Source organism: Mobula hypostoma, chromosome 2 (assembly GCF_963921235.1).
Source record: "Mobula hypostoma chromosome 2, sMobHyp1.1, whole genome shotgun sequence".
NCBI classification, from domain to species: domain Eukaryota; kingdom Metazoa; phylum Chordata; class Chondrichthyes; order Myliobatiformes; family Myliobatidae; genus Mobula; species Mobula hypostoma.
The window spans coordinates 159,106,683-159,132,365 of record NC_086098.1 but is presented as its reverse complement, the minus strand read 5'-3'; the positions used below and the strand labels follow the sequence as shown (position 1 = coordinate 159,132,365).

Genomic DNA, 25,683 nt, shown 5'->3' with positions numbered 1-25,683 from the left:
CGCGACGCAACGCGCGTGGTCTCTCCAGTGAATGATATCGTATTTGTAAGTAGGATGCCGTACACAATTCTGATTTGATGGAGACAGACGTGAGAAGCACGGAGGAACATCTGGAGAAACTTCAGAAATGCCCGGTTCGCTGCCGCTGCTACTGTGCGATCGAGAGTCTCCGGTGGAAAAGGCCCCAAATCCTCGGCTTTGCCTGTTGCTGGCAGCCGGGGCTGGGGTTGAAGCACTCGGCAGAGATGGTGCTCGGTGTCGGAGGACTAGTCGGAGGCTCGAAGTTTTCGGACGGACTCAGAGTCAGACTGTGGTCGGGTGCTTCCAGGATGCTGTATCAGCAAGTTTGCGGCGCTGGAAACACATGGCAGGGAGAGTTTTCTTCCTTTTCCTGTCTGCGTGAGATGATGGGACTTTGGAGAGACTTTAAGACTTTCTTTTACCGTGCCCATGGTATGTTCATCATCAAATTACGGTATTGCTTGCACTGTTGTAACTGGCCAACCTCAGGGTCGCTCAGCTCGCTGTTGTCTAGGGAAACAGCCCTCGACCCCGCCAAACTGGTTAATTAGTTTGTGTGGATGCTGTGTGATGTACCCCACTCTGCCCAAATAACAGACAATACACCAGATACGATTAAACAGTTTACAGATATTACTGGAACTATATAATTAATAGAGAATACAATATAAAAGGAAAATAAAAGAAGCCACACTTATCAAAGTTCAATCTCTTCGTGCACAAGCAGATGGAGCTCAGGACCCTTCTTCTTCACCCTGCGACCCCTCGGACCACCTCGCCCGGCCACCTGGGACCAACAACGGTGGTCGGCCAGACACTCCACATGAGTCCGTCTCCGTCTCCTCGCCGAATGCCCTCCTCGGGGTCCGACCCCGTTAGCAGACATCACAGCACCTGGTCCATCCTCTGTCATCTCTCCCGCCTTCTGCCCCAAAACCCCGCGTATACAGTATCTTCAAATACACCAAAAACATAACAACTATCCCAATTGGTTCATAACATATTCTTATCACACTCCTAACCCAAAACAAGCTGCCAGCGCAAAAACTTTCTCAGCGTTTAACATAACAAAGAAGCATCCCAAGTATAACATAACAAAGAAGCCATTTTAATTAGCCTACACAGTAACATAAGAGACGAAACTCCTTTACATATATGTTATAATTATGTGGTTTTTGTCAGTTTTTCAGTCTTGGTCTGTCTTGTGTTTCTGTGATATCACACTGGAGGAACATTGTATCATTTCTTAATGCATGCATTACTAAATGACAATAAAAGAGGACCGTGTGTCATCATAATATTAAAAAAATCCCCTGAATATTTACCACATTTCTGCCGTATATTTCCCTGAGAACATCTGTTTCCAATTTATGCTTCCAAGTTCCTGCCTGATAGCTTCACATTTCCCCTTACTCCAGTTAAAGGCTTTCCTAAATTGTCTGTTCTTATCCCTCTCCAATGCTACAGTAAAGGAGATAGAATTATGAACACCATCTCCTAAATGTTCTCCCACTGAGAGATCTGACACCTGACCAGGTTCATTTCCCGATATCAGACCAAGTACAACCTCTCCTCTTGTAGGCTTATCTACATATTTGGTCAAGAAACCTTCCTGAACACACCTAACAAACTCCACTCCATCTAAACCCCATGCTCTAGGGACATGCTAATCAGTATTTGGGAAATTAAAATCTCCCACCACATAACCCTGTAATTATTACACCTTTCAAGAATCTGTCTCCCTATCTGCTCCTCGATGTCCCTGTTACTATTGGATGGTCTATAAGAAACACCCAGTAGAGTTATTGTCTCCCATCCATTTCCTAACTTCCACCCACAGAGACTCCGTAGACAAGCCCTCCATAACTTCCTCCTTTTCTGCAGCCCTGACACTACCTCTGATCAACAGTACCATGCCCCCACCTCCTTTGCTTCCCTCCCTGTCCTTTCTGAAACATCTGAAGCCTGACACTTGAAGTAATCATTCCTGCCCCTGCACCATCCAAGTCTCTGTAATGGCCATAACATCATAGCTCCAAGTACTGATCCACGCTCTAAGCTCATTCATAATACTCGTTGCATTAAAATAGACACATCTCAAACCTTCGGTCTGAGCGTGGATGTTGTTTACAAGGATGTTGCCTGGATTGGGGAGCATGCCTTATGAGAATAGGTTGAGTGAACTTGGCCTTTTCTCCTTGGAGCAGCGGAAGATGAGAGGTGACCTGTTAGAGGTGTATAAGATGACGAGAGGCATTGATCGTGTGGATAGTCAGAGGCTATTTCCCAGGGCTGAAATGGCTAATGTGAAAGGGCACAGTTTTAAGGTGCTTGGAAGTTGGTACAGAGGAGATGTCAGGGGTAAGTTTTTCTTACACAGAGAGTGGTGAGTGTGTGGAATGGGATGCCAGTGATGGTGGTGGAAGTGGATACAATAGGGTCTTTTAAGAGACTCTTGGATAGGTACATGGAGCTCAGAAAAACAGAGGGCTGTGTGTAACCTTAGGTAATTTCTAAGTACTGTAGGTACATGTTCGGCACAGCATTGTGGGCTGAAGGGCCTGTATTGTGCTGTAGGTTTAATATGTTTCTATGTTTAATTGTTGTTCTGCTAGTGTCCCCTTTCAATCAACTTTGGTCAGTTCCTCTCTCATGCTCTCGTTCCCTTTATATTATATTTATATATTATATTATATATTATATATATATTATATTTATATTATATTTATACTGTTATATTTATACATCTGATTTTAGCTTCTCCCTCTCAAACTGTAGGGAATTCTATTATATTGTGATCACTCACTCCTATGGGTTCCATCACCTGAAGCTCCCTAATCAAAGCCGGGCCATTACACAACACCCAGTCCAGAATTGCCTTTTCCCTCATGGGCTCAACCATGAACTGCTATAAAAAGCCATCTCATAGGCGTTCTACAAATTCCCTCTTGGGATCCAGCACCAACTTAATTTTCCCAGTTTACCTGCATATTGACAACCCTCTCAACACCAGGGCTGCCTCGAAACTACAACAATGGGCTCAGAGGGAAACAAAAAAGAGCTCTTAGAGGAACTGGTTTCCTAATCAAGAAGGGTCTCAGCCCGAAACATCGATTCATTTCCATGGATGATGCCTGACCTGCTAAGTTCCTTCAGCATTTTGTGTGTGTTGCTCTGGATTTTCAGCATCTGCAGAATATCTGGTGTTACATGTACCACAGATATGCTGTGGTGTGTTGGCACAACGTGCAGAAGTCAAAGAGCAGACATTGAGTTACCTTCAGCCACAGACTGATTCTCTCTCCACTGGAGGAAGCGATGGGACAGCAGGAAGCCCAATGGGATATTCCAGCCTGCTGTGCGCCGAGCACCATCATGACAGCTCCTCTTCCCCCTCAGCCGCCGAACGTCGAGGCTCTGGTCCTGCGTGACTGCTACGGAATACAGACAGCCTCCTGCAGATAGGACGGCAGGTCAAAGGAGTGAGCTCATTCATATAGGGAGAGACAAGTGTGGAGAGGGCATGTTAGAAATAATGAGGAGTTGAGAGCTATAGTTGTTCAGAGGGACAGAGATGGCCTTGCTGATGTATCACTGGAACTCAATAGCAAGCTATAAAGGTGGAAAATGGTACGTTGGCCTTTACTGAAATGGCATTTAATCATTAAAATAATGACGTCTTACTCGGTAAGAATAGATGACCCCAGAATATAGTGCACTGACTTGGCCTCCCTACCTTGCGTTGAAGGGATTGCAGCAAAGTTCATGGATTAAAATCAAAACATGCTGCAAAGTCCAGGAATGTGAAATTAAAACAGAAAGTGCTGGCAACTCTCAATGCGGTTGAACGGTATTGGATCAATTTTGAGAATGTGGCAAGTGCGACGCGCAGAGGGCTCTGGCATTTGGTGTCGGCTTTCAAAGCACCTTTTCATCGCTCCCGTGCTAACATGACTCAGTAAAAACATCTAATCTCAGACTCCGTTGTTGTTCTTGCTCCGCGCATACGTAACAGAGGTGGGTCGGTTGATTGTGAGAAGGGGCTTCAATAGATTGGGAAATGCTGATGTATAAAGAGACTTGTTTGGTAAAATAATTGGTGGAAACAACCACTGACTTTGAGTTACGGTTCGCTTTAAGATGCTGGTCTGACGTGATGACGTAATCACGTAAAGGACTTTATGCACTTTGTGAATTTAAAAACGCAAACACAAGGAAATCTGCAAATGCTGGAAATTCAAGGAACACACACAAAATGCTGGTGGAATCTCAGTTAGTCCTGACGAAGGGTCTCGGCCTGAAATATCGACTGTACCTCTTCCTATAGGTGCTGCCTGGCCTGCTGCATTCCACCAGCATTTTGTGTGTGTTACGCGCTTTGTGTTCATTTTTTTGAAGTTCAATAAATGAGTTTTTATAGTTTTTTCTTAAACATCAAATGCCTCTCCTCATTTTATTTGTGAAAACCTGCAGTGGTTGAGAAGGCAAATGAACCACTGGTATTCAAAGCAAAAATTGAGTACAAGACCAAGGTAACTTAGTGCAATTATGTTGGGCCTTGATGAGACCATAGCTTGACCTGCTTAAGAAATGACATTCTTGCCATGAAGAGAGTGCAGCAAAGATTCATCAGACTGATTGCTGGGTTGGTGAGATTGCCATGTGAGGATAAATCGTGCCAACTAAATTTGTATTCACTGAAGTTTGGAAAAATCAAAGGAGCTCTTGTTTAAACTGATTTAAGTTCCGATAGGGCTGGACATCATAGGTGAATGGACATCATAGGACATCATAGGAGAATGTGTTTTCCCTCCTGGGTGTCCAGAACACAAGATAAAGAAAAAGGGGATTTAGGACTGAGAGAAAGGCATTTCTTCACTTTGAAGATTTAGCCCACGGAACTCACTCGGACTGAGGACAGGAGATGCTTGGCTGCTCAGTATGTTTAAGAAATAAATTTCTTGGTGGCAAAGGCACCATGGTGTATGGGGAGAGAGGGACAATATGGGACTGAGATGGAGGACCTGCCATTAGCCAGGATATGGAAGGGCCTAACCCACTTCTACTTCCCACGTTTCTAGGACAGAACTTCTATGATCCTCCACGGCACTGAAAGTGTCTTTATGAGTGCCCACTTCCCACAACTACTGTGGGGAATTCAACACGTGAATTGTGTCTCTTTCAGAGGAACTTTGCAAGGATTAGGTGGAGATGCCAATGCATGATGTTGTCAGATATTTGTGTGTTCTGGGCTCTCTGATTGATGCCCTCAGTTTACCTTCCCCAAGAATGTTGAACCTTAGGTGACCTGGGCATGGGGTCATGCCATTGATGGAGGTGATAATGACAAGCAGCTAAGGGTGAATGGCTGTGGGCATCTTGACGGGCCGATCCCAATGCTGTGTGTTGTCAAGGTAGGCTCTCCTTGTCCAGTTACTGTCTCTCTGCCGGGCTGTCAGAGTCAGTCCTGTGAGACGTGACCTTCTCCTCCTTGTCCTCTTGCAACATAGCCTTCCTCCTTTCCCACAGCTCCTGGGCAGTTCAGAGAAGGGTTCTGTCTGATCCCATTGTAGGCCATGAAAAGGGAGTTGGCCCTCTCTGGGAGTGGGAGACAGCAAGGTAGCCCCAGGATGATGCAAACACAGCTAGATAGGGTGCAGGAGGATGTGCTGAGGCTCAGTGCAACCAGTGCAAAGGGCCCATGGGGAAGGACCACTGTTTAGGGTTCTTAAAGCATTTTCTGTAAGGAGTTTGAACATTCTCCCTAAGACCACATGGGTTTCCTCCAGGTGCTCCAGTTTCCTCCCACATTCCAAAGACGTACAGGTTAGTCAGCTAATTGGTCGTTGTAAATTGTCCTGACATTAGGCTAGGGTTAAATCAGGGGTTGCTGGGCAGCGCCGGTCAGAGGGATGGTTCTGCACCATATTTCAATAAAAATAAATACAACACCAGGAGCGGGTACCGTCTGTCCAAGAGTGTCATTGGTGCCTTGTACATAGAACGTTGAAGTTGAACAGTAGATGGACTAACCTCACAATCTACCCCATTATGGGGTAGATTGTGAGGTTAGTCCATGTCAGATGTGGGAAGTCCTGGAGTCTCTCAGCCTCCTGGACGGCCATATCTGCAACCGGTGTGTCGAGCTACAGCTCCTAAGGGACCGCGTTAGGGAACTGGAGATGCAGCTCAATGACCTTCGTCTGGTCAGGGAGAGCCAGGAGGTGATAGAAAGGAGTTACAAGCAGGTGGTCACACCGGGGCTACGGGAGACAGACAAGTGGGTGACAGTCAGGAGAGGGAAGGGGAGGAGTCAGGTACTAGAGAGCACCCCTGTGGCTGTACCCTTTGACAATAAGTACTCATGTTGGGGGGACGGCCTACCTGGGGGAAGCGACAGTGGCCGTTCCTCTGGCACAGAGTCTGGCCCTGTGGCTCAGAAGGGTAGGGAAAGGAAGAGGAAGGCAGTAATGATAGGGGACTCTATAGTTAGGGGGTCAGACAGGCGATTCTGTGGATGCAGGAAAGAAACTCGGATGGTAGTTTGCTTCCCAGGTAGCCAGGGTCTGGGATGTTTCAGATCATGTCCACGATATCCCGCAGTGGGAGGGAGAACAGCCAGAGGTCGTGGTACATATTGGTACCAATGACATAGGTAGGAAAATGGAAAAGGTACTGAAAACAGACTAGAGGGAGTTAGGAAGGAAGTTGAGAAGCAGGACCGCAAAGGTAGAAATCTTGGGATTACTGCCTGTGCCACCTGACAGTGAGTATGGGAATAGAGTGAGGTGGAGGATAAATGCGTGGCTGAGGGATTGGAGCAGGGGGCAGGGATTCAGATTTCTGGATCATTGGGACCTCTTTTGGGGCAGGTGTGACCTGTTCAAAAAGGACGGGTTGTACTTGAATCCCAGGGGGACCAATATCCTGGCAGAAGGTTTGCTAATGCTACTGGGGAGAGTTTAAACTAGAATTGTTGGGGGGTGGGAACCAAACTGAAGAGACTGGGGAAGAGGAGATTGGCTCACAAATAGAGAAAACTTGGAGACAATGTGTGAGGGAGGATAGGCAGGTGATAGAGAAGGGACATGCTCAGACCGACAGTTTGAGATATGGAATGGTTACTTCAAGTGCCGGGTTTTAGATGTTTCAGAAAGGACGGGGAGGGAGGCAAAAGAGGTGGGGGTGTGGCTGCAGAAAAGCCACAAAACTCATAATTCCCATACCCTGTACTGCTCAGTTTTACCTCCTCCCCAAGATCCACAAGCCTGACTGTCCCAGTAGACTCATAGTTTCTGCCTGCTCTTGCCCCTCCGAACTTGTATCTGCCTACCTGGACTCCATTTTGTCACCCATAGTTCAGTCCCTCCCCACCTCCATCTGAGATACATCCCATGCCCTCCACTTCTTCAATAACTTCCAGTTCCCCAGTCCCGACCTCTTCATTTTCATTATGGATGTCCAATCCTTATACACTTCCATTCCCCATCAAGAAGGCCTCAAAGCCCTCCGCTGCTTTTTCTGGACAATAGACCTCACCAGTTCCCCACCACCACTACCCTCCTCTGGTTGGCAGAACTGGTATTCACACTTAATAACTTCTCTTTTGGCTCTTCCCACTTTCTTCAGACCAAGGATGTAGCTACGGGCACTCGCATGGGCCCCTGCTTTGCCTGCCTCTTCGTTGGTTATGTGGAACAGTCTGTGCTCCAGACCTATACTGTACTGGTACTGCTCCCCAACTTTTCCTTCGGTACATTGACGACTACATTGGTGCTGCTTCCTGCACCCATGCTGAGCTCGTCAATTTCATTGACTTTGCTTCTAACTTCCACTCAGCCCTCAAATTCACTTGGTCCATCTTGGACACTTCTCTCCCCTTTCTTGATCTCTCGGTCTCCATCTGTGGAGACAGACTGTCCACTGACGTCTTCTATAAGCCCACTGACTCTCATAACCACCTCGACTAAACCTCTTCCCACCCTGCCACATGCAAAAATGCTATTCCCTATTCCCAGTTCCTTCGTCTCCGCCGCATCTACTCCCAGGATGAGGCTTTCCGTTCCAGGACATCTCAAATGTCCTTTTTCCTTAAGGATCGTGGTTCCCCTTCTGCCGTCATCAATGATGCCCTCACCTACATCTCCTCCATTTCCCGCACTTCGGCCCTCGCCCCATCCTCCCATCACCACAACAGGGACAGAGTTCCCCTTGTCCTCACCTAATACCCCACCTGCCTCCGGATCCAGTGCATTATCCTCTGCAACTTCCGCCACCTTCAACAGGACCCCACCTCTAAGCACATCTTTCCCTCTCTACCCCTCTCCGTTTTCCACAGGGATCGTTCCCTCCGCGACTCCCTGATCCACACTTTCCTCCCCACGGATCTCCCACCCGGCACTTATCCCTGTAAGTGTAAGTGCTACACCTGTCCCTACACCTCCCCTCTCACCACCATTCAGGACCCCAAACAGTCCTTCCAGGTGAGGCAACACTTCACTTGTGCTTGTTGTTCATGCTGAGCTCGTTGACTTCATTAACTTTGCCTCCAACTTTCACCCTGCTCTCAAATTTACCTGGTCCATTTCCAACACCTCCCTCCCCATTCTAGATCTTTCTGTCTCTATCTCTGGAGACAGCTTATCTACAGATGTCTACAAAAAGCCTGCTGACTCTCACAGCTATCTGGACTATTCCTCTTCCCACACTATCTCTTGCAAAAATGCCATCCCCTTCTCGCAATTCCTCCATCTCCACCGTATCTGCTCTTAGGATGAAGCTTTTCATTCCAGGACGAAGGAGATGTCTTCCTTTTCTAAAGAAAGGGGCTTCCCTTCCTCCACCATCAACTCCGCTGTCAAACACATCTCTCCTATTTCATGCACATCTGCTCTCACCCCATCCTCCCGCCACCCCACGAGGAATAGGGTTCCCCTTGTCCTCACCTACCACTCCACCAGCCTCCGGGTCCAACATAAAATTGTCCGTAACTTCCACCACCTCCAACGGGATCTCACCACCAAGCACATCTTTCCCGCGCCCCCCCCACCCTTCTGCTTTCCGCAGGGATCACTCCCTACGTGACTCCCTTGTCCATTCGTCCCCCCAACCCTTCCCACCAATCTCCCTCCTGGCATTTATCCTCGTAAGCGGAATAAGTGCTACATATGCCCTTACTCTTCCTCCCTCACCACTATTCAGGGCCCCAGACAGTCCTTCCAGGTGAGACGACACTTCACCTGTGAGTCAGCTGGTGTGATATACTGCGCCCGGTGCTCCCGATGTGGCCTTCTATACATTGGCGAGACCCGACGCAGACTGGGAGATTGTTTCACTGAACACCTATGCTCTGTCCGCCAGAGAAAGCAGGATCTCCCAGTGGCCACACATTTTAATTCCATGTCCCATTCCCATTCTGGTATGTCTATCCATGGCCTCCTGTACTGTAAAGATGAAGCCACACTCAGGTTGGAGGAACAACACTTTATATTCCATCTGGGTAGCCTCCAGCCTGAAGGCATGAACATTAACTTCTGTTAATGCCCCTCCTCCCCTTCTTACCCCATCCTTATTTACTTATTATCTTTTATTGCCCCTTTCTTTCTCTCTCTTTTTTTACCCTCTGTCCCTCTCACTATAACTCCTTGTCTGCTCTCCATCTTCCTCTGGTGTTCCTCTCCTCCCGTCCCATGATTCTCTCCCTTCTCCAACCTTGTATCCCTTTTGCCAATCAACTTTCCAACTCTTAGCTCCATCCCTCCCCCTCCTGTCTTCTCCTATCATTTCAGATCTCCCCCTCCCCCTCCCACTTTCAAATCTCTTACTAGCTCTTCTTTCAGTTAGTCCTAACAAAGGGGGGAACATCGACTCAGACCATGAGAGGCCTGCGTCGGGCAATTTCATGCCTTACAGGGCGCAGATTGGAAGTCTGTGTGGGGTGCCACTCCTTGCACAGACACCAGAGCAATGTGTGATTAAGTGCCTTGCTCAAGGGCACAAACACGCTGCCACAGCTGAGACTCGAACTAGTGATCTTGGGATAACTAGACGAACGTCTTAACCACTTGGCCACGCGCCCTGACGAACGGTCTCGGTCCAAAACGTTGACTGTACCTCTTCCTATAGAAGCTGCCTGGCCTGCTGCATTCCACCAGCATTGTGTGGTGTTACTTCACTTGTGAGTCTGTTGGGGTTATCTATTGCATCCGGTGCTCCTGGTGTGGCCTCCTCTACATCAGTGAAACCCGATGCAGATTGGGGGACCGCTTCGTCGAGCACCTCCACTGTCCGCCACAACAGACAGGATCTCCCGGTTGCCACCCACTTCAACTCTGTTTAACATTCCCATTCAGATATGTCCATACATGGCCTCATCTACTGCCATGATGAGGCCAAACTCAGGTTGGAGGCACAGCTCATATACCGTCTGGGCAGTCTCCAGCCCCTTGGCATGAACATTGAATTCTCCAACTTCCAGTAATTCCCTCCCCGTCCCTTCCCCCATCCCAGTTTCACTCTACCCCCTCCTCCAGCTGCCTGTCACCTCCCTCATGGTTCCGCCTCCTTCTACTACCCATTGTGCTTTCTCCTATTCCTTCTTCACCTTTCCTGCCTATCCCCTCCCTGCTTCCCCTCCCCCATCCCTTTATCTTCCCCCTTACTGGTTTTTCACCTGGCACCTACCAGCCTTCTCCTTCCCACCCTACCCCCATCTTCTTTATAGGGTCCCTGCCCCCTCCCTCTTCAGTCCTGACGAAGGGTCTTGGCCCGAAACGTTGACTGTTCGTTTTCATGGATGCTGCCCGACCTGCTGAGTTCCCCAAGTGTGTTGTGCATGTTGCTTTGACCCCAGCATCTGCAGAGTGTTTCGTGTTTAAGATCCTGGAAAGGTATAATAATAACAGAGTTGTCATGGTGGGAGATTTTAATTTCCCAAATATCGATTGGCATCTCCCTAGAGCAAGTGGTTTAGATGGGGTGGATTTTGTTAGGTGTGTTCAGGAAAGTTTCTTGACACAAAATGTAGACAAGCTTACATAGCTTACACGACATAGGCAGGAAGAGGCATGAGGTCCTGAAGTGTGAGTTTCGGGAACTAGGCAGAAGGCTGAAGAACAGGACCTCAAGGGTGGCGTTCTCAGGATTGCTGCCAGTGCTACGTGACAGTGATGGTAAGAATTGGAGGAGATGGCAGTTGAATGCGTGGCTGAGGAGTTGGTGCAGGGAGCAGGGTTTTAGATTTTTAGATCATTGGGATCTCTTCTGGGGAAGGTGGGACCTGTACAGATTGGATGGGTTGCGCCTGAACTCGAGGGGGAGCAATATCCTTGCAGGTAGGTTTGCTAGCATGGTTCGGGAGGGTTTAAACTAATTTGCGAGGGGGATGGGACCCACAGCGATAGAGCAGTGAAAGCAGTGCATGTAGTAAAGCCAGATCTAACATATAGAGAGGCTTTGAGGAAAGAGAAGCAGAATAAACGGTGTAAAGACAGTAAGGTAGAAGGGCTGAAATGTGTGTACCTCAATGCAAGAAGCATCAGGAACAAAGGTGATGAACTGAGAGCTTGGATACATACATGGAATTATGATGTAGTGGCCATTACAGAGACTTGGCTGGCACCAGGGCAGGAATGGATTCTCAATATTCCTGGATTTCAGTGCTTTAAAAGGGATAGAGAGGGTGGAGAAAGGGAAGGAGGGGTGGCATTACTGGTCAGGGATATTATTACAGCTACAGAAAGGGTGGGCAATGTAGCAGGATCCTCTCTTGAGTCAATATGGGTGGAAGTCAGGATCAGGAAGGGAGCAGTTACTCTATTGGGGGTATTCTATAGGCCCCCTGGTAGCAGCAGAGATACAGAGGAGCAGATTGGGAGGCAGATTTTAGAAAGGTGCAAAAATAATAGGGTTGTTATCATGGGTGACTTTAACTTCCCTAATATTGATTGGCACCTGATTAGTTCCAAGGGCTTAGATGGGGCAGAGTTTGTTAAGTGTGTCCAGGACAGATTCCTGTCACAGTACGTGGACAGGCCGACCAGGGGGAATGCCATACTAGATCTAGTACTAGGTAATGAACCGGGTCAGGTCACAGATCTGTCAGTGGGTGAGCATCTGGGGGACAGTGACCACCACTCCCTGGCCTTTAGCATTATCATGGAAAAGGAGAGAATCAGAGAGGACAGGAACATTTTTAATTGGGGAAAGGCAAATTATGAGGCTATAAGGCTGGAACTTGCGGGTGTGAATTGGGATGATGTTTTTGCAGGAAAATGTACTATGGACATGTGGTCGATGTTTAGAGATCTCTTTAGAGATAAATTTGTCCCGGTGAGGAAGATAAAGAATGGTAGGGTGAAGGAACCATGGGTGACAAGTGAGGTGTAAAATCTAGTCAGGTGGAAGAAGGCAGCATACATGAGGTTTAGGAAGCAAGGATCAGATGGGTCTATTGAGGAATATAGGGAAGCAAGAAAGGAGCTTAAGAAGGGGCTGAGAAGAGCAAGAAGGGGGCATGAGAAGGCCTTGGCGAGTAGGGTAAAGGAAAAACCCCAAGGCATTCTTCAATTATGTGAAGAAAAAAAAGGATGACAGGAGTGAAGGTAGGACCGATTAGAGATAAAGGTGGGAAGATGTTCCTGGAGGCTGTGGAAGTGAGTGAGGTCCTCAATGAATACTTCTCTTCAGTATTCACCAATGAGAGGGAACTTGATGATGGTGAGGACAATATGAGTGAGGTTGATGTTCTGGAGCATGTTGATATTAAGGGAGAGGAGATGTTGGAGTTGTTAAAATACATTAGGACAGATAAGTCCCCGGGGCCTGACGGAATATTTACCCAGGCTGCTCCACGAGGCGAGAGAAGAGATTGCAATGGTACTGGAGGATTGGAGGGATGCGAGTGTTGTTCCCTTGTTCAAAAAAGGTAGTAGGGATAGTCTGGGTAATTATAGACCAGTGAGCCTTACATCTGTGGTGGGAAAGCTGTTGGAAAAGATTCTTAGAGATAGGATCTATAGGCATTTAGAGAATCATGGTCTGATCAGGGACAGTCAGCAGGGCTTTGTGAAGGGCAGATCGTATATAACAAGCCTGATAGAGTTCTTTGAGGAGGTGACCAGGCATATAGATGAGCGTAGTGCAGTGGATGTGATCTATATGGATTTTAGTAAGGCATTTGACAAGGTTCCACACGGTAGGCTTATTCAGAAAGTTAGAAGGCATGGGATCCAGGGAAGTTTGGCCAGGTGGATTCAGAATTGGCTTGCCTGCAGAAGGCAGAGGGTGGTGGTGGAGGGAGTACATTCAGATTGGAGGATTGTGACTAGTGGTGTCCCACAAGGATCTGTTCTGGGACCTCTACTTTTCGTGATTTTTATTAACGACCTGGATGTGGGGGTAGAAGGGTGGGTTGGCAAGTTTGCAGACGACACAAAGGTTGGTGGTGTTGTAGATAGTGTAGAGGATTGTCAAATATTGCAGAGAGACATTAATAGGATGCAGAAGTGGGCTGAGAAGTGGCAGATGGAGTTCAACCTGGAGAAGTGTGAGGTGGTAACTTTGGAAGGACAAACTCCAAGGCAGAGTACAAAGTAAATGGCAGGATACTTGGTAGTGTGGAGGAGCAGAGGGATCTGGGGGTACAGATCCACAGATCCCTGAAAGTTGCCTCACAGGTGGATAGGGTAGTTAAGAAAGCATATGGGGTGTTAGCTTTCATAAGTCGAGGGATAGAGTTTAAGAGTTGTGATGTAATGATGCAGCTCTATAAAACTCTGGTTTGGCCACACTTGGAGTACTGTGTCCAGTTCTGGTCACCTCACTATAGGAAGGATGTGGAAGCATTGGAAAGGGTACAGAGGAGATTTACCAGGATGCTGCCTGGTTTAGAATGTATGCATTATGATCAGAGATTACGGGAGCTAGGGCTTTACTCTTTGGAGAGAAGGAGGATGAGAGGAGACATGATAGAGGTGTACAAGATAATAAGAGGCATAGATAGAGTGGATAGCCAGTGCCTCTTCCCCAGGGCATCACTGCTCAATACAAGAGGACATGGCTTTAAGGTAAGGGGTGGGAAGTTCAAGGGGGATATTAGAGGAAAGTTTTTTACTCAGAGAGTGGTTGGTGCGTGGAATGCACTGCCTGAGTCAGTGGTGGAGGCAGATACACTAGTGAAGTTTAAGAGACTACTAGACAGGTATATGGAGGAATTTAAGGTGGGGGCTTATATGGGGTGCAGGGTTTGAGGGTCGACACAACATCGTGGGCCAAAGGGCCTGTACTGTGCTGTACTATTCTGTGTTCTATGTTCTACAAGAGGAGAGGCTGTACTTGACTTGGTGTTGGGAAATGAACCTGGTCAGATGTCAGATCTCTCAGTGGGAGAGCATTTTGGAGATAGTGATCATAATTCTATCTCCTTTGCAATAGCATTGGAGAGAGATAGGAACAGATAAGTTAGAAAAGTGTTTAATTGTAGTAAGGGGAATTATGAGGCTATTAGGCAGGAAATTGGAAGATAAAATTGGGAACAGATGTTCTCTGGGAAAAGTACGGAAGAAATGTGGCAAATGTGCAGGGGATATTTGTGTGGAGTTCTGCATAGGTACGTTCCAATGAGACAGGGAAGTTATGGTAGGGTACGGGAACCGTGGTGTACAAAGACTGTAATAAATCTAGTCAAAAAGAAAAGAAAAGCTTGCAAAATGTTCAGAGAGCTAGGTAATGTTAGAGATCTAGAAGGCTAACAGGAAGGAACTGAAGAAGGAAATTAGGAGAGCCAGAAAGAACCATGAGAAGGCCTTGGCGGGCAGGATTAAGGAAAACCCCAAAACATTCTACAAGAATGTGAAGAGCAAGAGGATAAGACATGAAAGAATAGGACCTATCAAGTGTGACAGTGGAAAAGTGTGTATGGAACCGGAGAAAATAGCAGAGGTATTTAATGAATACTTTACTTCTGTATTCACTATGGAAAAGGATCTTGGTGATTGTAGAGATGACTTGCAGCAGACTAAAAAGCTTGAGCATGTAGATATTAAGAAAGAGGATGTGCTGGAACTTTTGGAAAGCATCAAGTTGGATAAATCACCGGGACCAGATGAGTTGTACCCCAGGCTAAAGTGGGAGGCGAGGGAGGAGATTGCTGAGCCTCTGACAATGATCTTTGTATCATCAATGGGGATGGAGAGGTTCCGGAGGATTGGAGGGTTGCGGATGTTGTTCCTTTATTCAACAAAGGGAGCAGAGATAGCCCAGGAAATTATAGACCAGTGAGTCTTGCTTCAGTGGTTGATGGAGAAGATCCTGAGAGGCAGGATTTTTGAACATTTGGAGAGGTATAATATGATTAGGAATAGTTAGCATGGCTTTGTCAAGGGTAGGTGATGCCTTACGAGCCTGATTGAATTTTTTGAGGATGTGACTAAACACGTTGATGAAGGAAGAGCAGTGTATGAGGGGTGATTGATAAGTTTGTGGCCTCAAGTGGAAGGAGTCAATTTTAGAGAACATAGCACATTTATTTTTCAACATAGTCCCCTCCTACAGATACACACTTCATCCAGCAGTCATGGAGCGTACGGGTCCCTTCTTTGTAGAAGTAGTCCACAGCAGGGGTGATTGGTAAGTTTGTGGCCTAAAGTGGAAGGAGATGAGTTATACAGTTCTCGTTACATGCACGTGCAGTTCAACTCTTTGAGTGAAAATGCAGAAAGTTTGAAGTTTGTCGTCATTTCCTTCTACTTTAGGCCACGAACTTATCAATTACCCCTGCTGTGGACCACTTCTGGAGGTCCAAGATGCCGACTTCTACAAGGAAAGGATGCGAATGCTCCAACACCGCTGGACTAAGTGTGTAAATGTAGGAAAAATAAATGTGCTAGGTTTCCTAAAATTGACTCCTTGTACCTTAGGCAACGAACTTATCAATCACCGTTTGTATATGGATTTCATCAAGGCATTTGATAGGTACCCCATACAAGGCTTATTGAGAAAGTAAGGAGGCATGGGATCCAAGGGGACAATGCTTTGTGGATCCAGAACTGGCTTGCCCACAGAGGGCAAAATGTGGTTGTAGACAGGTCATATTTTGCATGGAGGCAGGTGCCTCAGGGATCTGTTTTGGAACCCTTACTCCTCGTGATTTTTATAAATGACCTGGATGAGGAAGTGGAGGGATGGGTTAGTAAGTTTGCTGATGACACAAAGGTTGGAGGTGTTGTGGATGGTGTGGATGTTGTCAGAGGTTACAGCGGGATTTTGGTAGGATTCAAAACTGGGCTAAGAAGTGGCAAATGGAGTTCAACCCAGATAAGTGTGAAGTAGTTCAGGTCAAATATGATGGCAGAATATAGTATTAATGGTAAGACTCTTGGCAGTGTGGAGGATCAGAGGGATCTTGGGGTCCAAGTCCACAGGACGCTTAAAGCAGTTGCGCAGGTTGACTCTGTGGTTAAGGCAGCATATGGTGTATTTGCCTTCACCAATCATGGAATTGAATTTAGGAGCCGAGAGGTAATGTTGCAGCTATATGGGACCCTGGTCAAACCCCACTTGGAGTACTGTGCTCATTTCTGGTCACCTCACTACAGGAAGGATGTGGAAACCATAGAAAGGGTGCAGAGGTGATTTACAAGGATGTTGCCTGGATCAGGGAGCATGCCTTATGAAAACAGGTTGAGTGAATTCAGCCTTTTCTCCTTGGAGCGGCGGAGGATGAGAGGTGACCTGATAGAGATGCATAAGATGATGAGAGGCATTGATTGTGTGAATAGTCAGAGGCTTTTTCCCAGGGCTGAAATGGTTGCCACAAGAGGACACAGGTTTAAGGTGCTGGGGAATAGGTATAGAGGAGATGTTAGGGATAAGTTTTTTTATGCAGAGAGTGGTGAGTGCGTGGAATGGGCTGCCGGCAACGGTGGTGGAGGCGGATACGATAGGGTCCTTTAAGAGACTTTTGGATAGGTACATGGAGCTTAGAAAAATAGAGGGCTATGAAGGGTCTCGGCCTGAAACGTCGACTGCGCCTCTTCCTATAGATGCTGCCTGGCCTGCTGCGTTCACCAGCAACTTTGATGTATGGGGCTATATGTAAGCCTGGTAATTTCTGAGGTAGGGACATGTTCGGCACAACTTTGTGGGCTGAAGGGCCTGTATTGTACTGTACGTTTTCTATGTTTCTATTATGATCTTCCTTACATTTATAATGTCATCTCAGATTTCAGATTTATTTGTCATATGTACATAAAACAAGCGTACAGTGAAATGTGTCATTTGCATTAATAACCAGCATACCCAAACATGTGCTGGGGCCAGCCCACAAGTGTTGCCATACATTCCGGCATTAACATAGCAAGCCCACAGTGTCTGGTGAAACAACACAAGCAGTAACAGCAACATGAAAACAAAACAAACTCCTTCCCTATCCATCCCAGCCAACCACCCACACACCCAGACAAGGCTCCAGCTCTAGGACAGATCATCTCCAGGCCCAGTCCTTGTCTAAGTAATATTGGTATTGGAACTGGTTTAATATGTACTGAGATACAGTGGAAAGATTGTCTTACATACTGTTGAAATCATTACACAGTCACAGTGCACTGAGGTAGAACAAGGTAAAGCAATAACAATGCAGAATAAAGTGATAGACTCTTGACCTCACAATCTACACTTTTATTTGGTACAGCTGTACGTTAATGCAAATATCTAATCAGCCAATCATGTGGAAGCACCTCTGTGTATAAAAGCATGCAGACATGGTCAAGAGGCTCAGTTGTTGTTCAGACCAAAATCAGAATGGGGAAGAAATGTGACCTAAGTGACTTTGACTGTGGATTGATCGTTGATGCCAAATGGGGTGGTTTGATCATCTCAGAAATTACTGATCTCCTGGGACTTTCACACACAACAGTTTTAGAGTTTATAGAGAATGGCGCAAAAAACAAAAAAACATCCAATGACTGTCAGTTCCGTGGGAGAAAACATCTTGTTAACAAGAGAGGTCAGAGGAGAATGGCCAGACTGGTTCAAGATGACAAGGTTGGTAGGAAGGATACAGTAATTCAAATGCCTAATGTTCAGAAGAGCATCTCTGAATGCACAACATGTTGAATTTCAAAGTGGTGGGCTACAGCAGCAGAAGACCATGAATGCTACTATACTAGATACAAGAGGTACCTAATAAATTGGCCAACGGGTATATTTTCAAAGCAGGGTAGACAGGTTATCTTTAAACTGGGGGCAGAAGGTTACTGAAATATGGAGCTGAGGTGACAAATCAGCTCATTAGAGAGCAGAGATAGACTTGAGGGGGCTGTGTGTTCCTTCATTTGTCAAAGGGGGAAGTCAAACATTGGACAAGTAATGATGTGCACCTACCGCTCTCCATATGTGTATTATATCATGCACGTCTGCTAACATACGACATACATGGAAGTAACAGCTCAAACACGAGGAATTCTGCAGATGCTGGAAATTCAAGCAACACACATCAAAGTTGCTGGTGAACGCAGCAGGCCAGGCAACATCTCTAGGAAGAGGTACAGACGACGTTTCGGGCTGAGACCCTTCATCAGGACTAACTGAAGGAAGAGCTAGTAAGAGATTTGAAAGTGGGAGGGGGAGGGGAGATTCAAAATGATAGGAGAAGACAGGAGGGGAGGGATGGAGCCAAGAGCTGGACAGGTGATTGGCAAAGGAGATATGAGAGGATCATGGGACAGGAGGTCCAGAGAGAAGGAAAAGGGGGAGGGGGAGGAAAAACCCACAGGATGGGAAAGGGGTATAGTCAGATGGACAGAGAGAGAAAGAATGTGTGTACATAAATAACGGATGGGGTACGAGGGGGAGGTGGGGCATTAGCGGAAGTTTGAGAAGTCAATGTTCATGCCATCAGGTTGGAGGCTACCCAGATGGAATATAAGGCGTTGTTCCTCCAACCTGAGTGTGGCTTCATCTTTATGGTAGAGGAGGCTGTGGATAGACATATCAGAATGGGAATGGGATGTGGAATTAAAATGTGTGGCCACTGGGAGATCCTGCTTTCTCTGGCGGACAGAGCGTAGGTGTTCAGCAAAATGATCTCCCAGTCTGCGTCAGGTCTCGCCAATATATAGAAGGCCACATCGGGAGCACCGGACACAGTATACCACCCCAGCAGACTCAAAGGTGAAGTGTCGCCTCACCTGGAAGGACTGTCTGGGGCCCTGAATGGTGGTAAGGGAGGAAGTGTAAGGGCATATGTAGCACATGTTCTGCTTACAAGGATAAGTGCCAGGAGGGAGATCGGTGGGGAGGGATGGGGGGGACGAATGGACAAGGGAGTCGCGTAGGAGTGATCCCTGCGGAAAGTGGGGCGGGGGGGAGGGAAAGATATGCTTAGTGATGGGAACCCGTTGGAGGTGGCGGAAGTTACGGAGAATAATATGTTGGACCCGGAGGCTGGTGGAGTGGTAGGTGAGGACCAGGGGAACCCTATTCCTCGTGGGGTGGTGGGAGGATGGAGTGAGAGCAGATGTGCGAGAAATGGGGGAGATGTGTTTGAGAGCAGAGTTGATGGTGGAGGAAGGGGAGCCCCTTTCTTTAAGAAAGGAGGACATCTCCCGTGTCCTGGAATGAAAAGCCTCATCCTGAGAGCAGATGTGGCGGAGATGGAGGAATTGTGAGAAGGGGATGGCATTTTTACAAGAGACAGGGTGAGAAGAGGAATAGTCCAGATAGCTGTGAGAGTCAGTAGGCTTATAGTAGACATCAGTAGATAAGCTGTCTCCAGAGATAGAGACAGAAAGATCTAGAAAGGGGAGGGAGGTGTCAGAAATGGACCAGGTAAACTTGAGGGCAGGGTGAAAGTTGAAGGCAAAGTTAATGAAGTCAATGAGCTCAGCATGCGTGCAGGAAGCAGCGCCAATGCAGTCATCGATGTAGCGAAGGAAAAGTGGGGGACAGATACCAGAATAGGTTTGGAACATAGATTGTTCCACAAAACCAACAAAAAGGCAGGCATAGCTAGGACCCATACGGGTGCCCATAGCTACAACTTTAGTTTGGAGGAAGTGGGAGGAGCCAAAGGAGAAATTATTAAGAGTAAGGACTAATTCCGCTAGACAGATCAGAGTGGTGGTAGAGGGGAACTGATTAGGTCTGGAATCCAAAAAGAAGCGGAGAGCTTTGAGATCTTCCTGATAGAGGATGGAAGTATATAGGGACTGGACATCCATGGTGAAAATAAAGCGGTGGGAGCCAGGGAACTTAAAATCATCGAAATGTTTAAGAGCGCGAGCAGTGTCACGAACATAGGTAGGAAGGGATTGAAGAAGGGGGGATAAAACCGTGTCAAGGTATGCAGAAACGAGTTTGGTGGGGCAGGAGCAAGCTGAGACAATAGGTCTGTCAGGACAGGGAGGTTTGTGGATCTTGGGTAGGAGGTAGAAAGGGGAAGTGCGAGGTGTGGGAACTATAAGGTTGGTATAAGTGGATGGGAGATCCCCTGAGCAGGTAAAGTCGGTGATGGTGTGGGAGACAATGGCCTGGTGCTCCTTAGTGGGGTCACGATCGAGGGGTAAATAAGAGGAGGTATCCACGAGTTGTCACTGTGCCTCGGCAGACTACAACAGCACCCCCCTTATTGGCGGGTTTAATAGTAAGGTTAGGATTAGTGCGGAGGGAGTGCAGAGCAGAGCGTTCGGAAGGAGTGAGGTTGGAATAGAAACAAGGTGCGGTAAAGTCAAGACTGTTGATATCCCGTCGGCAGTTGGCAATAAAGAGATCCAGAGCTGGCAGAAGACCAGAGCGGGGTGTCCATGAAGAAGAGAAAGGTTGAAGACGGGAGAAGGGGTCATCGGTGGGGTTGGAAGACTCCTTGCCGAAGAAATAGGCTCGGAGACGGAGACGGCGGAAGAAGAGTTCTGCATCATGGCGAACACAGAACTCACTGAGGTGTGGGCGAAGGGGGACAAAGGTGAGGCCCTTACTGAGGACAGAGCGTTCTGCCTCAGACAGCTGAAAGTCAGAGGGGATGGTAAAGACCCGGCACGGATGAGAGCTGGGATCAGAGGGGGGGAAGGGGGAGGCTGAGGGTGTCAGTGGAGAGGGGAGGGTTGGGGTGAGAGGAAGATGGAGCCTCTGAGTAACAGCTGCAGCTTTTTGCCTGCTACGGGTATTATTTAGTTACTGAGTTGGCATGGTTAACACACACAGCCAGACGTTTGCCTCGTTCACATTGTAAGAACCTAGAGTGAAGGCAGCATCGATCAATGGGGATGTCCAATACCCAAGCCAGCGCATGCCCCCTTCTCATTACTAATTTATACAATGAGAAGGTAAAGCAGCCTGAAACCACAGTTTCTTCCCCTCTGGCATCAGATTTTTGAATGGACAATGAACCAACCCATGCACATTACCGCCTATTTCCTCACTTGTTTGCTCTCTTTTTGCACAAATTTTATTTAATTTTTTAGATATATATTTGTATTTTTATATGTATATTTGTTAATTTACAGGTTTTTGATGTACTGAGCTGTCTTGCTGCTGCAAAACAACAGAGTTCACGACATATACCAGTGATATTAAACCTGGTTCTGATTCTGAGAGGGCAGTCAGACACTTGTGTTTGACCTTCTGTTCATTGAGAAGCAGGAGATAAGACCTCATCAAAACTTACAAATGACAATGCATTGGAGTATAGGAAGGAGATAGAGAGCTTACTGTAACAGCAATCTTTCCCTCCATGTCAACAAAACAAGAGCTGTTCACTGATTTCAGGAAGGGGGACAGTGCACACGCTCCTCTCTGCATCGGCAGTGATGAGGATGAGAGAATGGAGAGCTCCAGGTTCCAGGTGTGAGCATCATCAAGGGCCTGTGCTCATCCAACCACACTGATATCGCAGCCAAGAAAACTCAACAACGCCTTTACTGCTTTAGGAGGATAAAGACCGTTGGCATGCCTCTGTTGATTCTTACAAATTTTAATCAATGCACTGGATGCATAGTGGCTTGGTAAGGCTACGAAAACTGCAGAGAGTGTGGACGCAGCTCAGCACATCATGGAAATCACCCTTGTCTCTGTGGACTCTGTCTATACTTCTCGCTGCCGCACTAAAACAGCCAGCATAATCAAAGACTCCACCCACCCTGGGCATTCTTCCTCCTTCCCTCTCCCAACAAGCTGAAGATGCAAAAGCACATACCACAAGGCTCAAGAATGGCTTCTTGTTATCAGACTCCTGAACTTATCGTTTGTACGATTAGATGGCCTCTTGGCCTCTCAATCTACCTCGTTATGATCTTGCACTTTGTCATTTACCTGCACTGGACTTGTTCTATAGCTGTTACACTTTATTCTGCATTGTTATTGTTTTACCTTGCTCGACCTCAATGCACTGCGTAATGATTTGATTTGTAGGCAGGACAAGCTTTTCACTGTATCTCAGCATGATGCATGTGACAATAACCAAACCCCCTGACACCACTGGAGAGGTGAGATGCAGGAAGGATGTTCCTGATGGAGCAAAGGGATGGAGTCAGGGGTCACAGGCACAGGATACCGATATGAAGAGAAAATTCTTCACCCAGAAAATGGTGAACTGTACAGTTCTCCAACACAAAATGTAGTTAAGGCCAAACCTTCAGAAGGATGTAGTATTCATGGTTAAAGAGACCAAGGGATAGAAGGAGAAGACAGGGAGGGGGTACTAATTTGGAAAATCCGCCATGATCCCACTGCAGGTCTCATGGGCTGAATGGCCTACTGCTGCCCCATTTTCTGTGCTCCTACAAGAAAATAACACAATTTCCAATTCATTGTGCCTCCCTGCCTTTCATTTCAATTCAACTCCTGGTCAATGTCTTTAAATTTTACTTTTCATCCCAGTGGTTCCACAGACCACGCAGCAGGACAACCCCCTTTCTCCACACCTGTACTTCTAACAAGATTATCATTTCGGAGGCACTAAATGAACAAGGTCACGCCCAGGGTATACTCTTGTTGAATCCTGAAAATGCACAAATCACAAAAAATAAGCTTCCAGAGGACTTTTTTCGAGAGTATGGCAGGGATCAGGAGGTGCCTGGGTCACTGGCCTTTGCTATGGGGAGAGTGTGAACCTCAGTGGATTATGAATAAGGAACTCACCATCTGGATACATTTCCTTTGCCACAATAGTGAGGTCATAAAATGTCGCTGCAGTGTAGGCATCAGTGGCATCCAAAGACATTGCATCTGCCAAATTTCCCTGCAGAAGGAAGAGTCTGTTTAGTTCTCTCGATACGCCTGACTGCAAGAACGCAGGACTATACTGGGCTCAAAATAATCAGGGATAAGCTTGCAATCGAGGAAACATTTCCAAGCGATTCAGAACTATTTTTTTACATAAAGTACTTTACAACCAGTTACTTCATAGTCCACTATTATCAGCATCCATCATTAGGATCCTACCATCCAGGACATGTCCTTTTCCCATTGCTACCATCAGGGTGGAGGTACCGGAGCCTGAAGATCCCTTTTCCCATTGCTACCATCAGGGAGGAGATACCGGAGCCTGAAGACACACGCTCAACATTTTAGGAGCAACTTCTTCCCTCCGCCATCAGATATCTGAATAGACAATGGACCCATGAAAACTACCTCACTATTTTTGCTCTTTCTTGCACTACTTATTTAATTTTTCATATATTTTCTTATAATTTATAGTATTTGTTATGTATTGCTCTGTACTGCTGTTGCAAAACAAGAAGTTTCACCACATATGTCAATGATAATAAACCTGATTCTGATTATATAGTTAAAGGCAAATGAAGGAAACTAAGCCACTCTGCATTGCAAACATCCAATTAGTCTGCTTGAAATAGTTGGGCATCTTTGTAATACAGTGGGCTCTAATTAATCAGGATTAAGTTTCCAAGTGGACCTGAACCATTCTTTATATAGGAGCAGGAGTAAGCCACTCTGCTTCTCAAGGCTGGGCCACCATTCTCTATGATCATGGCTGATTGATGCTGGCTTCAACTCTTGTGCCGTATTGTCCTCTACTGCTGATAGAACATAGAAATCTACATCACATTACAGGCCCTTCGGCCCACAATGTTGTGCTGACCATGTAACCTACTCCAGAAGCTGCCTAGAATTTCCCCACTGCATAGCCCTCTATTTTTCTAATTATCTAAGAGTCTCTTAAAAGACCCTATTGTATCTGCCCTCTACCACCGTCACCAGAAGTGCATTCCACGCACCCACCAATCTCTGTGTGTAAAACTCACCCCTGACATCCTCTCTGTACCTACTCCCAAGCACCTTAAAACTATGACCCTCTAAGTGTCAGCCATTTCAGCCCTGGGAAAGAGCCTCTGGCTATCCACAAGATCAATGCCTCTCATCATCTTATCCTCCGTCACTCCAAGGAGAAAATTTTTTGTGAAAATTTATTTACCTCCATTTTAAATACTTATAATGATCTAACCGCCGCAATCCACCGAGGAAGAAAATTCTGGAGATTCAAGTCAAGTTTGTTGTCATGTGCACAGTACAGTAAGGTACAGGCCCCACCCCCACACCCAGGCTCCTCTGTAGTGTATCTGTCAAACTCTACCAGTCTCCCAGCTTTCTGGGGAAGAGAATTCCACAGATTCACCAAACACTAAGAGTCAAAGTTCTGGGGTCAAACAGCACAGAAACAGGCCTTTCCACACTACTAAGCAAAATGCCAATCTAAGTGACTCGCACTGGCCCGTTTTTGTTCCATATCCTTATACACTTTTCTTGTGACTGTACACACTCACCCTCTAAGACCCTCATGATCTTATATTCCTCTATAAGGTCACCTTTCATTCTACTGCAGTCCAGAGAAAAAGGTCCTAACCTGCTCTACGTCCAGGCCGGTGTTTCCAACATCTTCATCACCATCCTGTCAACCTGTGACACGACTCTCAGAGAACCACGTACTTGTCTCCAAGGTCATAAGACCATAAGACATAGGAACAGAATTAAGCCATTCAGCCCATCAAGTCTGCTCTGCCATTCCATCATGGCTAATTTATTATTTCTCCCAACCCCATTCCACACAGCCGAAGACTTGGCCTCCACAGCCGTTTGTGGCAATGAATTCCACAGATTCGCTGTTATGAGATGTTCCCAACCACACCAGCGTCCGGGCTTTAGACCCTCTAACTGTCCAGAGTACCGATAACTGGCATAGCCTCTTAAAGAGTTCAGGACGGTCGCACTAACTGGCAATCATGTTTGGGGTTGGTGGGGGGGGAGTCCAAGAATTGAGTATTTAGCACCTGAACTGAGGCTCAGTGCTCAATCGTAAGTCTAACTAGTGTTTTGTTTTTGCTCAGTTCTCATTCCAGCTTTATACCATGTCCCAATTCCAGCCTCAGATACCTCAGCATTTGGAGTTCAAACCATCCTCACCAAAGTATGATTAAGCCAACATGGATTCAGCGGGTTAACAGAATCTCTTGGCCACTAGCATGAGGCTGGCCCCAAACCACTGCGGTTCTGCTCTGCCAATCTTGGACTATCTCCATAAGACACATGAGCAGAATTAGGCCATTCAGCCCATCGAGTCTGCTCCACCATTCATCATGGCCCATCCCGTATCCCATTCAACCCCACACACCTGCCTTCTTGCCATATGCTTTGATACCCTGACCGATCAGG

The 25,683-nt window shown here is 46.8% G+C and overlaps 1 protein-coding gene across 1 annotated transcript in view; it reads right to left on the bottom strand.

Moving 5' to 3' along the window:
* sxph (saxiphilin) overlaps positions 1 to 25,683 on the bottom strand; it is a 107,569-nt gene that overhangs the window by 69,703 nt on the left and 12,183 nt on the right. The window contains exons 3-4 of the mRNA XM_063069274.1: positions 23,155 to 23,254; positions 3,300 to 3,476 (exon numbers count right to left, since the gene is read on the bottom strand). Of these exons, the coding sequence (XP_062925344.1) occupies positions 3,300 to 3,476; positions 23,155 to 23,254 (277 nt within the window). The remainder of the gene's footprint in view (positions 1 to 3,299; positions 3,477 to 23,154; positions 23,255 to 25,683) is intronic.